At 43.4% G+C, this 16262-nt stretch overlaps 1 protein-coding gene across 2 annotated transcripts in view; it reads right to left on the bottom strand.

Annotated features, from left to right (window-relative positions):
• tafa1b (TAFA chemokine like family member 1b) overlaps positions 1-15922 on the bottom strand; it is a 90962-nt gene extending 75040 nt beyond the window's left edge. The window contains exons 1-2 of one of the 2 annotated variants that reach the window (XR_013453320.1): positions 15687-15922; positions 13386-13523 (exon numbers count right to left, since the gene is read on the bottom strand). Coding sequence is in view for 1 of the 2 variants with exons in the window: in XM_040204646.2 (XP_040060580.1) it covers positions 13386-13509 (124 nt within the window). In the remaining variant the exon portion in view is untranslated. The remainder of the gene's footprint in view (positions 1-13385; positions 13524-15686) is intronic. The other variant, XM_040204646.2, reaches the window with a different exon arrangement.
• Positions 15923-16262: the final 340 nt, after the last annotated feature.

Genomic DNA, 16262 nt, shown 5'->3' with positions numbered 1-16262 from the left:
ATTCCATTAAAGACCAAACCCAACAGTGATAAACACCCAGTAATGTGCATTCTCCATTGCACAGCCATCATCATCAGCCACACAACCATCATCTGAGAGACTGTTAAGAACAGTGTGTTCTTTTCAGCACTATAAACCATAACAAGCTGCAGCTAAATAACATCTGACCGGCATGGAGCTCTGCAGAAATTGCAAATGGAGTCACAGATGTTTTGTAATAATACACATGGGCCATGTTCCTGCTACCGGCTGATCACGGCTATTATGTGTGCACTTTTTAGTCACACCAGTATGACTTTAGAGTCAGTCGCCGTCAGTCCATCTGTCCTTCCCCCGCTCATGACAGACATTTCTTAAAAAAAAAGACATTTCTGATGAATCACCATTTAAATGCGTCATGTCATTCTTAAAGTATTGTTTATTTTGGTTTCATGGAGGTCTGCATATTAATACGGTGAAATAGCATTTATTGCCTTTGCAGTGAGGACATACACGCAGTGTTGTCCACACGCAAACACCGATAAATATATTTACCCTGTGAGCTCTGAGACAGTCCCGATAACAATCTGGGCCTCCGTTAGAGCATCTCCTCCATCAGAGGACTGGGTTTTAACAACAGCAAGCCGCTTGGCTATAGCTCAGATGGACACATCCTATCTCCTTCTTTTGCATACAGATAAGCCCCCCCCCCCCCCCCCCCGTCCCCCGTCCCCCGACATGCAAATGTCCGGATGAAAATGTTAAGAGCAACTGGCATTTGCTGGGAAAGAGATTTAACGAGTGAACGATGATCGATGGTAGACTGGTTGTGAGGACAGGGGACTTGAGATTGATTGGACAAATTCTCTCGCTTTTCAGCCTCCTCTAAATGGCGGCGAGACTTGAGCAGGATCACGTCCGCAGACAATGAGGACTGTACCGCCTTTATTTACACGAAGGCATTCCGCCTGGCTAGCAATAGGAGATTGGGGACGATAAGCAATTAGCTACATGATTTTGAAACGTTTTACTCCATGTTAAAGCGACAGCTTTTGCCTCTAGTGTTGATTTGTATCCTCCAGTATGAGAGCAACATTCCTCCTTTAAGAATACACAACGGAAAAGGAAAAATATGAAGCTGTTATATTGCTGCTGTCCCATGTGTAAGACACCTATTGCAAGTGCCCTTGCAAAGAGAGCCGGGACTCGTAGGAGGGGACTTATGTGATCTGCAGTCGCTCCTCATACAACTCGCCTCACCTTACGTGAGGCTCGTATTCACCTTCCAATATCACCAATGTTACCGATGCTAGCACGCCGCTCCTCTGGCGAGAAGAGGTGCCTTCATTTTCAGCACTATTGATGGATAACATCCGTTATAGACGAAGCTTATCTCCCACAGAATCTACCCAAATTGATTCAGTGCTGAAGTGGTACTCAAGTTAATTGCAGAGGTCTTCATGTTATTCTGCCGGTGATGCAGAGAGAGTGATTCCCAGCATGCAGGGACACAGACATAATTGAATGTCTCGCTCACCAGTTTAGTATGTCATATGCTTGAATAATGCGTATTGATTTGTATTATTGGCACTTAAGAAAGTTGAAGCTGCACTCCAACCGATGATTACTTTCATTTTTAAGTAATCTGCTGGTTATTTTCTGATTTTCATCATTTTTAATTTTGAAGTAAATTGTTTTGGGTTTTTTCAGAGCAGAAGAAACTTTGCTGATTTTTCAGACCATCAGTCCACAACTCAAAGCTAATCAATTTCTGATCATATATGAGGAACAGAAAGCACCACATGAGAAGTTCGAACTATCAGAAGCACTTTTGTGTGAAAAAAGATTGAAACAATTAAACGGTTCTCATGAAATATAAATACTTAATTTTATTTGGTTGTTAATTTGTTTGTTTTTTATGGGAGTTCTTATCAGCTCACGCATTAGCTGACCAAATTGTACCAGATAATAATTCAGTTACACTTATGATTAAATTCAAAAGCAATATAGATTTAATTCCAAACAGAATTTAACCCACTGTAGTGTTCAATAACCCAAAGCTTAATTAGAACAAAATTACACCTTTATAAAAATGTTAGTATATTAAGTCGAATAAGGAAAAGGATATTAAGGAGACACTGTAAAATGTTGAACATACAAATGCTGCCTCGAAAATACACCAAACAGCGAGTGCTGACATCTTTGTTGATCGTGTTACATTGTGTTTTCAGTCTCTCATAGGAGGACACAGTCTCCACAAGCAATAACCTTTCTCTAATATGCTGCCATAAACTTTATTCCCACATCCCTTTATCTTCATTTGAGGCATCTTGTGAGAAAGAACAGCAGTTCATTTTTAGATTTATTTGACATTGTAAAGTTTATCGTGTAAAAGCAATTCAAGACGAGTAAATAAAAATAATGGTACGCCGTTTGATAATAATGCTGCATTATTTAGGTGATGTACATAAAGGGAAGATTCTGCTATTCTACTCAAAGAAAAGTCAACTAAAGTAAGGATGTCTGCCACTATTCTCTGGACTGGAATCGGTGCGACACATCCAACACCAAGTTATCAAAAGGCTAAGGTACAATCCAACAGAAGGTCCGAGGCTGAAAATGAAACCACTATTGCACCTCAGTGGGTGCCTGAGTGGAAGTGAACCTTTTTCTATTTGCGCATCTCAACCCAAGGCAGAATGTTGTGACACACAGGCAGCGACTTGCTTGTACACAACGCGTGTTTTGGTGTGTGCGGATGTCACGGGGTGACGGGAGAAAGCAGGCCGTCAGAAACAACGAGTCAAACTCATTCTCCATCCCGTAATAAACCTTGTTCAGGGGTTTCCATCTTCTTCCCCACTCTGCACCCGTAAAGTAAACCTAAAAACCTAAAACCTTCTTACCACATAGTCCTTAACTCTCCTGCTACGTTACACCAGTGGAATATAGAGTTGTGTCCCCAGCTGCAGCTGTGGGAGATATTTCTAATTTACTGGGCTGAGAAAAAAAAAAGTGATGCTGTCTGCCTGCTATTCCCTCTCATCTGATCCTCCAACACTGCAACGAGATCACTACAGCAACATGCCGCAGCGAAAAGGGCCGTTGTGCTCTAACTGCCCTGGCAGGAAGCACGCGGATCCTCCATTATCCAACAAACTGTGAGCAGCAGCGTCTCCTGCAAAGCCCACGTTTCTTGCTAAGGCGATTTCATGTACAGAGAATTATCATCATACTAACAGCAAAATAAATAGTGGCTGAGATCGGGAGTAAGAACCACGATAGGGTCTGAGACTGAGACAGAGGCAGCTTCTCTCTCTGACAGCTCACTGACGTGAATTCTTCAAAAAGCTTGTCTACAATAAGTGAGCCACAGGTACTTCTTCCCTCTTCAGGAAAACATCACACCCTCACTGCGCTTCTTTGCATCTGCTGAGAACAAAACTCAAGCCCTTGATCCTGACGAGAGCGCAGCACATTGGCTCAGCTCTGAGCAGACATTTTCATTACATGCCCACACACACAAGTCACTCACAGACACACTCACAGGGTTGTGTAGGGGTAACAAGTATGGTAACATTCAGCAGCATTTATCATGTCGGTGTAACTAATTTTATAGCATGAACCACGAAGGTCCACTTGATTGATTTGTCTGCTCTAACATTTGGTGTGACATGGAACCTCAGCATTAACCTGCAGGGTTTGGGCCAAACGTTGGTCACAGACATCTCAAACTTCCTCTTTGTGGATGCCAGGAAAAATATGATTTTTGCAGCCCAACTTCTCTGGGATATCTTACAAATGTAAAAGCTCATCGGTAAGATTAGAAATACTGATGTTCTTTTGTTGGTATTCCATGAAGGAGCTTAAGATCACAGGCCTTGATGTGGATTCAACTGCACAAGGAAGAGAAAAAAAGAAGATACGGTGATAAAAGATGGGGTGAGGGATCCAGTATACAGTTCCAGCATTCTTTATTTAGCATGCATGTCTGCCTTACAGTTCACGCCTTAGAGGGGGATTAAATCCCTGGGAAAGAGGAAAAGATTTCTGAATCAAAGACGGCAAGTGGAAAGGTGTTCAGTCCTTCCAGCTCAGCACCAATCACACTCTTATTTTGTACACACGTACATTGTGCCATCCTCATACTTCGGCTGATGCCTTCAGGGGAAAAGTTGAACAAGTTCCTGAGAGCAGGCGTTAATCCTCATTTAGAATCAAGGTCAAAAGATCTTTTTGTTGGAAAAGCTTGATAGCACAAACCATTTAAACCTCTGGGAAGTGAGACGAGGAACAGAAAGCCTCATAGCTGCACCGGCTGCCTGCGGTTCTGAATAATATTTCTTTGCAAACACACACTGACAACTTTGCTCAGTTTCCCGTGATAATAATTGAAGTTAAACACGTCTTTTTTGGCAAGTCCACAGAGTCAAGTTGAGGACGTTGGGAGTAAAATAATAGCATTGGGGAAAAAACTTCAGGCTGATGAGCTGCCGAGTTTAAAAGCAGTCCAGACAACCAAGAAGACAAGGAGCATGAAAGAGACAGACGTGGTGTGTGTGTGTGTGTGGGTGTGTGCGTGGGCGTGTAAGACAGGGAGAGCTCCTTTGGGTCATTAGGCTAAGCTACAGAAACACACATGCCAGTGCCACCTCATCCTTCATTCTCTCCCTTTGCCGGTCAACAGGTGCCGAGCAGGAGGGTATGAGGGCATCGTGCCATGTTCAGTGAACCTGACATGAGCTGTAGATACTGTGGCAAATGAAGACACATCGCAGGGACTGCGGCTTCTAATAGCCTTCATACATTTCTGGGCACTCACCGTTCTTGTCGTGTACAGAACAATTCAATTCAAGATACACATCATTGTAAAAAACACAACAACTAATGCAGAATTGAATAAGATTACATGTCCATTTATTCAGGGGTTTTTTTTTTGTCCGTGTCCATCTCACGCAGTCATGAGCAGTTAACTGTGACACCTCAACCTGAGTTCCATTATTAGCGGCGTGCTGTCAGATAAAGCCGCGATGAGACAACGCGGCGACGCCTCGGCATAGCAGCCGCATAGATTGCACCAGACACATCAGACAAGACAAATAGACCTCAGCTAATGCTGACAAAGCACGCCCCAAACCCCCCCCCCACCCCCCCTCCAGTCCCTCCCCCGCCCCCCCCCCGGTTGGAAAATTTAGACGGACTTTCAATCATTTGTTTGACAAGTGGGGATATATTTAAGCAAGAGGATTTGTGTTTCCATAATTCCAAACCACATAATCCATTTTTGTCCCCTGACAGGGCTGGAATGAATGATTCACAGGACCGAACCGAGAAGGCAAGTCAACTTGTCAACAGATTGAAAATATGCGGCTCAAATATCATGTTATTATGCGTGTGAAAAATATTTTAAAACAGAAGGTGCAAAGATGAGGTGGTTTTGAGGTTTAATAATAATCGGGGAAAAGAGAAAAAGATGTGAACTTATAACCTGCATGAAGAGATTTTTGCAGAAAGACGGGCTGTCGACACAACACTGACATTCACTACTTGACCATATCATTATTTGACATGGAGAAATTGCCACTTTTTACATCATGCAGAGATGGAGAAACATTAGCCTTCATTTGAAGTCATGTATTCATTGTCTCTCAGCTTTTTCACTGAATCATAAGACATTTTAACCAGAGGCTAAAATATCAACGAAGGACGATTTGTTCAATCTAGAGTTTAAATTCAGAATCAGTAATTTATCTCCGTCTGTTCCAACCGGTCGGAAAATAATAACCAGCACTATGTGAAAGAAAAGTGGTTCAACATGCCAGCTTGTTTATATTTCCTCAATCATAACTCAAATACTCTCACTAGAAACACTATGATTAAAGTAAAGTGTTTTTGATTATAGAAAAAAAGAGTCACGTAAGCAAAGTAAAGTGATTTAGAAAGTAAACCAGTAAGTTGGGGTAAGACAACCTAATTTTACTGCCACTGGGTAAATGAGCTGCTGGAGCAAAGTGAGTCCTCTGCAAACAAAACACTCAATGAGTAACATTTGTCCCCTGCAGTGGTTCTAAATGACGCCACAAAGTAGCTCTGCTGCATCTCAATTACCTGGCAGTGTCTCTCTGCTCCATTAACATGAGCAAGCCATTTGACTTAAATGAGACACTCGTAGACGGGCCCAGAGGCTGCATAAGATATTGAATGAAAAGAAATATGTGATAAAGTATGGTGCAGTAACCTTCTGCTCCTGTGGTCGAGCATGAATAAAATGAGAATTAAAGTGGTGGAATTCAAGACATCAGACAAAACAAAAGTACACATGGAGGACTAATTAAAAACAGACGAGTAAAGATAGATTACCCGTGACAAACAGACGCCTTATTGCTAGACAGATGGCTTCCTGACACATCGTGTGACTTGTTATCTGTTTTTTTCATTTTATTTTTTTATATGTGGGGGGCTGAGTCAGCTGTGGTAAATAGCTTGTGCTCTCTATCTGATACAATTAGCTCACATCAGAGAAGAATAGGATCTAATCTGCACCAATCAAATTTCACTCAAGGAAGGAGAAAATGCAGCACAGTAAAACGCTTAAGATGAGAAAGGCCACTGAGTGAATACATACAAATGATTTTGATAGAATGTTGACACAAAATATGAAACAGTGACTGTGTTTAGGTGGATACGGTGTTTAGGTGGATCTCGGTTATTATAATCAGGACTTGATGTTTACATGAACACATATAAATCTGGTTATTCACAGCCCTGTATGTATAATACAATAAATACTAGTAATTAGTTGTGCATTCTATGGTACTTTGTAGAGAACTTGCTCGAAAATGGCATTGGGACAATCAGTTAGCATGAACTTCTTATCATAGGGAGAGTTTTAGCCTTCAGCAAAACAATGAGGTTTTGTTTGGGTGGGGTTCAGGTTGGTTTACTGCTTACAGAGTACTCACTCCACCCGCCTGTCACTCAGAGCCGCTGTACCCTTATTAGTCATCACCTTAAACAATTTAGCATGTATGTTGCAAAAACATTGACAAAATAAAATAAAAAATAAATAAAAAAATCCTTAACCTATGTTGTAAACGTGTAGAATTCTACTTTGTAGTTTTAACATCTGGGGGTTCATGCGGGTTGACTCGCATCGAGACAAGAAGCAGTGGCCATTTGAGGAAGCGTTTTTGTTCCTTGCAGCATGTCCTCAGGCAGCTTGACTTCAGGCTGGATTCAAATAGTGCTTTTTGCTCAGGAAGGTTCCTAACTGAGGGAAATGACCCGAAAGTAGTGTAAGTGGCCACCATGATAAGAGCTGTTTGAATTCTCTAAATCCTTAAGAGAGGAGCTTAAATGCTTCCTTACTTAGCTCCTTTAGCATAGGAACCACTGGACCGTCCTTGACGAAAGGAAAGGAGATAATTCTGACAATCAAATCCTTGAAGCGGCAATATCTAAATTCCCTAAACACCGCTGTCTTTTTTTTTTAACTCGTCATGAATTCTCCTAACCATCTTTCCTTGACCCCCTGGCGTTTTCCACAGGGGTCAAAGAATAGTGGTTAGGAATAGACGTTAAGGGGGTAACCTATTTGATTATTGGAATCCAGCATTATTCGCGTTTATTATTCCCCAAATCACAGCTTAGCAAACCTCACTGCGCAGGACAGGCGTGCCGAGCTTTAGGTCACTCTACTTAGAAGAGTCATTTGCACAAGCTTTTAATAAGAGCCGCAGTATGGTTCCAGAACAGTTTGGGCGGTGAGCTTGTAAGGAATTGATTTAATTGATTCATTTGTGAGGTCTATGATGCAAATGTTAGGAAAGATGGCTTGCAAAGCCAAGGAGTGCATCTAATGTTACCCATAATGTCATATAGATGCTAGTTTATCCCTTAACAGGGTCTTGTTTACCAACTTTGGCTCCTCAACATAAATTTACCTGCTTGATTGTATTAGCTAGCGACACTTTTGTTCACCAAATCCTACATAATTAAATGTATAACCTGCTTTTGTTCACTTCTGTTTTGAAAATAGTTTGGTTGACCAAGAATTTGCAGTAATCCATCTTCAACTGTTCCGTCGTGAACTGCCGTAAATGTGCTGTGCGAGTCCGGGAGGCTTGACAGGCTTAGCGGAGCTTAGCAAACAGTCAATTAAATGCCAAGATATTAAATGGTGAATGAGGAAAAAAATGTAAAACTCCTGTTCTACTTTTCCAGTGTGGGACTCGTGAATGGAGCCTCACCTCTAAGTGAATATCTGATTCTGATGTCAATGAAAAAAGTAAGAAACGCATGCAGGCCCCAGAAAGTGCCAATTCAACCTCCACTCCTGCCTCCCCTCTTGCCGGCCATAAAGCGCAATGTAATAGGATTCCTAAGCTTTTCCAGTGACTGCTTCCACTATCACACAGACATTTAAGTGCACTAATCCATGACAAATTGTCTCATCTGATCCATGACAAATCGTCTGAGGGGCCGATAGAGAGGAGGGAGGGAGGGAGAGGTTGGGAGGAGGAGGCGAGATGATTGAGGGCTGGAGGGAGGCCGGGCACGAAGACAGAGCTGTTTGGCACCTGAATGATCAGGCAGTTATTGCCTAGTTTTTAGAAAGGTTGCTTTCATTATCTCGAAGGGCATGCTGTGTGATAGAACGTGAGATCACATGCCCCCCCCCCCCCCCCCCCCCCACCTAAGCCCACTGTTTTCAAAGCAATTATAAACCCTTGTGGAGGTTATAGGATTTCACTCTTTTTGTTTGCAGGATGTGCAGATGTCCAATGTTCAATAAATTAATGTTTCTAATTAAATGTGTGGTATAGAAGTTTTTTTTTATTTCAATCCCACGGTAGTTTAACATGGCTCTTAAAGTGACGTGTTACATGTTACACACACAATGGAACAGTCACTCAAACAATCATGAAATTATGGCCGAATGCTGCAACCACATGAAATGTTCTTCCACAACAGCAATGACTCAGATGTGTTCAAAGAAACTGATTAAGGCGTCATCCATTCAAGTGATTGTGATTAAATTGAGTTTTCCTTCACCATCAATTCTCACAGTAATTAGTTCTCACAGTTGAATGGTTGTGTAAATAAAGCCGATTTAATGGCAAAACAAAAACACAGAGAGCTTATAGCTGTTCCTCAGTGAAGTACGGATGGATGTGCCGTTCATTAAAGCTCTTGCACCTCAACAGAAGCGGCGGAGCGGCGAGATTAACACTTTTGAGTTTCATCCGCTAACACAGAGCTATGTGTAATGAGTCAGAGAAAATGTATGGAGATGAGGGCCGATGAAAACGATGTGTGCATTCTGTTTGGGAGCCCTAGAAGCTAATTCCCTCACATTCCCCAACACTGCCTGAAAAATCATCAATCTTCTGAAGCAGCCATCCGTTTGGTATTGGAACCAGAGAAATTCATTGTGTGTGTGTGTGTGTGTGTGTGTGTCTTACAGATTTTTACTCCATCCTCATTTCTCAAAAGAAAGCAGTCCTAAATCAAGCTAAAGTTCCATCTGAATAACGTGCATCTTGACGGATTTTCCTGTTTCTAGAGAACCTTGAACCCTGAATCTGAAGTTACGAAAACTTGATCTTAAATAGACACATACAACTGATATTGAGGATTACAGTCTTTCAACAGGTTGTTTGATTTTTTTTACCGAGCACATTCTTCTGATGAGCTCTTGTTTCACAATATGAAAGATCTCAGCTAATCAAAGCAATTACAAAGCAAAAAAGTTTTCTTCCACCTCGGCGGATTTATTATTTTTTTACACCAAGGGAGCATTATGTCGCATTGAACAGTGAACTCATTAAAATGCCTTCAAATCATCTGGGATTATTTCATACCAGTCATTTTAAATCAGTGGCTGAAAAATACAACTTTTGTTCGAAGCGTTTTCCATGACTCTCCTTCCAGTAAGAAAACACCAGATGCCACTGTGAGTTGGATCATTTCATTTCAGACTTTGTTGATTTGATGATGCTATTTCTCAAAAATAAGAGTGAATATTTATCACAATATGCATGTGAAGTACAGTTCTGTGATTGTAGAGCACCCATGTACTGCCCTGTCATCATGGCTGACTAAACAAGGTATGGAAAAAAATGGCTGCTATTGAAGCGTAACAGGCATTATGTGTTAAAACTGAAAACTGAGTCTTAATGAACTAAAGTCTTGCTTTATTCAGACTGCGCCTGTGAGTATTGACACATTATGAACATGGCTACTGTATGCATCTCACCAAAAGGAGACAATGCAGTACCTGCTGAGTGTGACAGCCGTGGACTTTACTGCGTAAACAACACATTACGGAGCGCTTTGACGTAATGTAACTCCGTTACGCTTTCACTGCCTGGTGATAGAGTCCAACACAATGTGGTGTCCACTGTGGCGGGTTTGTGCAGCAGCAGCCTTGCCCCTGTGATGGCAGGTGGAGAGAGTGCAGAACTGGTATATTGTGTGTGTGTGTGTGTGTGTGTGTGTGCGTGTCATGTTGCATTCCGCTCATCTGTCAATGTAGTGGATTATTTCTTGAGAGACCAGAATCGGCTGGCCAGAATCAGGCCGCCATCAATCTTCGGCCGCACTAGCGGGACACAGGGGAGGATGTGCGGAGCAGAGGCTCATGGGAAGGAGAGCGGCCCCGGCTTCCTGAGCAGGTGACAAAGCAGTCAGGCAACTCGTTACTCAATCTCCGCCCCGGCTGTGGCCGTGCCGATTTGTCAAAGGAACGTTTGCAAAAAATAAATGCGGTCGGAAACTTCACCTCAGCAGTCTCTTTTTTATTTTCGCACCGTCGGTTCACTGTTGCCGAAGGCAGATTTGAGCAGATTTCTCAAACATCTTTTTAAATGGTTCGACAGGCTGGAGAATGACGCGTGTGACTAACTCAACATGACTCGGATCAGTTGCGAAGCACAAAAGCAGCTTTGTCTGTTTTGTAATCAATCAATAAAAGATAATGAATCAATAATCTTAGCTAACGAATGGCAAGAAAAAAATGAGTTCTACTAATCTTTTCATCTACACAAAGATTTGGAATCTTGTATTTCTCGTGATTCATTAACAAAAACATTTTTCAACTTAATATTCTGCAATGACAAAGAATACATTACACATGTCTTCATCATCCTTAAGAAACAGAGAAACGATATTTGATTACCAAAAAACAGCAAAGCATGAAAGCCGAGCTTTCTGTTTTTTTCCCATAACGTCCTACATAGCCATATCTATTTATATCGGAGGGTTCTGGCCTCAATGAAACCAGAGAGCTTCTCAAATGATAAAATCAATTCGAATTCAAATATTCATCATAGCATTTCAATTCTGAGAGAGCAGTTCTGGTTAGATCGGTTAACGCCACTCCACGGCTGAGTAAGATTGATGTCAACTTAATCCTCTTAAAAAAACATGATGTGCTGTGAATTGTACAGTTACTGAGCAGCAGAGAAAAAAAAAAAAAAAAAAACACTGTCCGCTCTCCCTTCGAGCACCCGCATGTGACGGACCCTGGGAAGCCTGCTGATTAAGATAGTAAATATGTTAAAATAGCCTCCGACTTCCTTTGCCAGCGCCAATTATGGCTGTCATCCATCACGGGTTGTCTGATTTTAAAAGTTTTTGGCGAGAGCTTGTGTTATGATAACACTTTAAAAGACCATCTGTTTTTCACGCGGAGAGCGGTAACGGTGCCGCTGCGCACAGAAAACCATCATTTCCAGGGGTTTGCGCCGCCATCTCGTTGTGGCGAGCAAAGTGTGGGTCCCAAGTTCAATCTAATCATTGCAGCACTCTGTAATTTCCGCTGCGCCCGCCAATGGGGTTCAGCGCGCCTATGTGAGAGGCCCTTTAGCTCCGATGCTGGCATGCTGGCATTAAATCTCTCTTTTGATTACATCTAGCTATACGCTATAGTTGTCTAACAACATAAAAAGGAAATCTGATACTTTGAAAGATCAAATCAAGCAATGCGTGTTTATCCACCATCTGCGCGCGTGCAGCCTGCATCGTCCCGGACGGGATGTGTCCTGAGCACAGCTCCAGTATCCCCAGAGGGCCGATTAAAACCACAAACCATTACGGCCTCAGACGGTAAAACGGTGTGTAAATGTGTGAGCGCGTGGGGGTTGATTTGTCTGACAAGACACCTTCCAGAGAAGACTCAACCATAACTATCTTTTGCCTGGATGACTCTTCCATATCCGCGTCGGGGTTGGTGGGTCTTGTATTCAACCCCCTCTCACTCCCCTTGGGAACTCTGCATTATTCAAAAGACACTTACTGAGCTTTTCACTTCCTTGTACATCTTTGGCACCAAGCTCGACTTGCCAACCAGTCAGAAAGGGAGAAAAAAAACAACAGAAAAAGTGGAAGCATGCCGTAAAAAATTCATCGGGAGCCCTCTGTCGCTCATCCCTCACCCTCTTGTTCCAATTAATGGGAGTGGGACACTTTGAGAACTTTCTCTCTATCATAGTTGGGATTTTTACAGTGTCAGCTAATCCGAAACAAAAGTAAGCCAGTTCTCCGCCATGCTGCTTAAAGTCACCGATGTTCAACACTGGGATCGTGATTTCAACGCTGATCTCTTTTTCTTGGAAATGCGACACACACACACACACACACAGACAAAAAGGATGCAAGCAGAAGATAGCATCAATGTTTAACAGCCGCTTGGCTTCTGGAGAGATCCCCTCTCTGAACGGCGGTTCAGCTTGGGAGTCACACTCATTGTTAGAAGCTTAAAGAAAGCCTCTGCTTTGCTCAAGAAAACCTTTGCCTTCCCCTTAACACTCCAGCATACACCATAAGCAATGCTGGTAAGCTTTTCATAATCAGAGAATTAGATTCGCCTTGGCGTGTACCCTCCCCTTTTGCCCCCGCGGTGCAGAAGGCGCCGGGCTTAATTGCCAAACGTTCGTAGCGTAAAAAGAAGGAAACGTAATTGTCATTTCTCTGCAAACCACAGTGATCAAAGCCGTCTTGTCTTTTTTCAGCCGGTCCTACTCGTAACATTCTGCCAGCAAGTCGATAATTCCGGGGATAATTCCCCGCTGCATATATGAAGTCATCTCCCCACCGGTAAACTCACTATGACTGAAGATGCTCTTTGTCTTTGAGGGTTTCTACGTTCAGATACAAGCAAAGAGGTCTGACGGTCTATAGATGTTTCCTTAAATAGCACAAGTTGATCGGTACAGCGGGACTGAATATACCTATCCAACATAAAATTAGAAGCACAATTAGTGGTGGATCATGGAGGGCTGGATCCTCATGATACGGCAACGTAAGCGGTTTCTTGCTTTTAAACAAAAAGAGCTGAGAAACGCCGTCCCATCGGCCGGACAGCGCCTCTCGCTGCGCCGCGGAGCCCAAAGAGGTGCACGTACCCAGGGTGAGGATGTCGGTGCGACCGGGCCGAGCCACATGGTGCTGCTGGACGGTCTGGTAGAGCGTGGCCTGGCACAGCAGCAGGAAGCCGAGGCTAATCCAAATGGCCAACAACCAGGACATGGTGAGGGACGAGTCTGCGGGACGGCACACAGACGGAGAGAAAACAAATAGGACAATACGTTATTACAGCGTGTCTCCACGCAAACACATTTACAGCCTGCACAAACACACGCCCACACACACACACACACATTGCATTTAGTTTAATTTGCCAAAGAAAAGACACAAATAGTAGGCGATTATATCTTCTGGTAGAACCTGCAAATGTTTACACAGTGGCAAATTTGTGCTTAGCCATTTTTGTTAATATTAGACAAAGAATAAAAAGAAAAAGAAGACAGAGGATTCAATAAAAAAGTAAAACCTTGAACGTAAAAGTCAATCTTGTCAATATCAGTGTGAATAAATAATGAAATGCACAACAAGGAAGAGAGCCTTTTTTCACACTGTAATAATTGCTTCATGATCTACATTACTTAACATTTAAATTGACACTAAAAGAAACAAAAACAATAGAGGCGGCAACATTACAGCTTTAATAATCTTTAAGGTTCATACAAGACTGCACTTCCAAGCACAAACAATCAGTAGATGTATTCAGCGCCTGCCTAATGGCTGCTGAGGGCCGGCGTATGGAGACACGCCTCCGCCCTCATTGAATAACGAGGCGCTCCTCCTTTCCAGGTGTGATTAGCACTCGTTGTCATTCGGGCCCCCCCGTGACGGGGAACCTAAAACAATCACCCCACACCTCCTGGAAACCGACACGTGAATTGGCGCGTTGAGTAATCCCAGGACTGATCAAACTCGGTCGCTTTTGGACTAATAAGACTATATTTCACCCGAGTCACTCGCTGTATCGCCGAGATATCACAGGCACTGGCTGTATTTGTCATTTTTCATTGAGGTGGTGACTCTGTGGATGAATCAGATGGTGTAATGTGACAGTTTGAATCTAACACTGCCTTTGTTAACGCTTGATTCCGCCATATCTGAATTCACAGGAGAATATGAAGCAGACTCTGAGCCCCGGGGAGTCTCTTTCAAAATGAACTTCAACCCATGGAAATTTCCCTTTTCAATAAGGAGTCTGAATAGCGAGATGTGTTTCAAACGTCTGAGCAATGAAAGCGGGCCTGATCCACTACGTCGTTTCCACAAAGCGCCAAAGCCGCGCTGCAACAATACCACTCTGTGTTTGGATGTGTATCTGAGATTTAAGCCAATGACTCTAATTCTCTGTGCCCTCAGTCACATTGAGGCTGATTAATATTCAGTGAAAATTAAGCATATAATTATGAACAGCACATTGTTAATCCCCACCCGTGCATTCAATCCACTATAATCCTTTGAAGCTTTGTGGAAATGTGAACTGCCTCCATTTGAATGTTGTCTTTTTAAAAAAAAAAAATTTTAAAGCAGTATTTCTGTTCACCGACTTGGCTTCATATTCATAAGCAGCGTTGCGGCTGCACGGTTAGCTGCATATTGCATTCTGAGCTTCCCCCCCCTGGTTAACGGGGCATTCTTGCTGAAAATAAAATGTGGTTTATACCAGCAAGCATGGGCATCATTTTAAAGCAACTTCTGAGGAAGATAGCAACTGTAGAGATAACAGGACCAAACTCCTCCATTCGCTGCTGCAGCCCAGATTCCGTAGAGCGGCAGAGCTTTTATATAAATATCGCTAATGTTTCCTTTACTCTCTACTTTGGGGTGTCAAGTGAAAACAAACAAAGGGGGGACAACTCCTCTATACATGCGTGTGGTAAAGAGGAGTATACAAAGCAGACGCACACGTACAGGCGCAAACCCACTGATGCACCTGCGTGCCAAATCACACCTGTTTCGTCTATTGAAGCTGACAATTCACACGCAACTTTATTGCTTCCTCCCGGATCCGCATGTCTCCTGGTGCCTTACAGGAAGAGGCCCCCACTCAGAGGGGCGGGGGGGGGGGGTCACAACATTACTTGAGGTTGCCATCTTAATATCTGAACTTTTTTCCATCCCATCACATGCAGCGCACCTGTATGTCTTTTGTCGTTTCAAATACACGTCAACCTCTTGAAACCTCAACAAGGTGTATTGCGGCAAAAGATGTTTCTCCACCAAGTCTCCTGGTCAAGTCTTTACTCATGAATCAGACCCCCCCCCCCCCCACACACACACACACACACTCGACACATCCTCTCCCCAAACGCAAGAGGTGTTCCTCAAAAGTCCCACGCCCTTACCTGAGCAGTTTGTTCAGAAGGAAAGGAGCTCAGTCAGAATCACTGCCTGATCGCCCAGCCGACTCACTCCTCTGTCTTAAATCCATCCATCCTCTGAAGCCAGCGGTTCCCACTTCAAATTCCAGCACCACACAAGCGGAACAGCGCGCAAAAAAAAAAAGGGGCACAAAACTATTTGGTTTCTTCGGCCGAGCGACCCGCCGCCCTCCTCACCCGACCCTCTCAGTATTCTCTCCTGTGAACACCCCCCCCCCCCCTCCCCTCCCCCGCTGCTCAGCTCCCTTTTCAAATCCCTTGGCAACGCAATCACCCAAAAGCAAAGCACCCAGGGGTCCGTGTCACAAACTGCCCAGGATTTGAGGAGATGTGAGCAGGATCATGTCACTGCTGCATCCGCCACATGCGTGCAAAAATCTGCCGTCTTCTTCTTCTCCTCCTCCTCCTCCTCCTCCTCCTCTCCTCCAGCCCGTGTCTCTTCTCCCTCCGTGGAACTCCTTACGCTGGGATGACAGGGAGCTAATTCACCTCCTCTTCACTTGTCGGCTCCTTCTCACGCGCGCAGCAGAAAGGCTCCCG

The sequence above is a fragment of the Gasterosteus aculeatus genome, chromosome 17 (genome assembly GCF_964276395.1).
Source record: "Gasterosteus aculeatus chromosome 17, fGasAcu3.hap1.1, whole genome shotgun sequence".
Classification (NCBI taxonomy): Eukaryota; Metazoa; Chordata; class Actinopteri; order Perciformes; family Gasterosteidae; genus Gasterosteus; species Gasterosteus aculeatus.
This window is presented reverse-complemented; position numbering and strand designations above follow the sequence as displayed.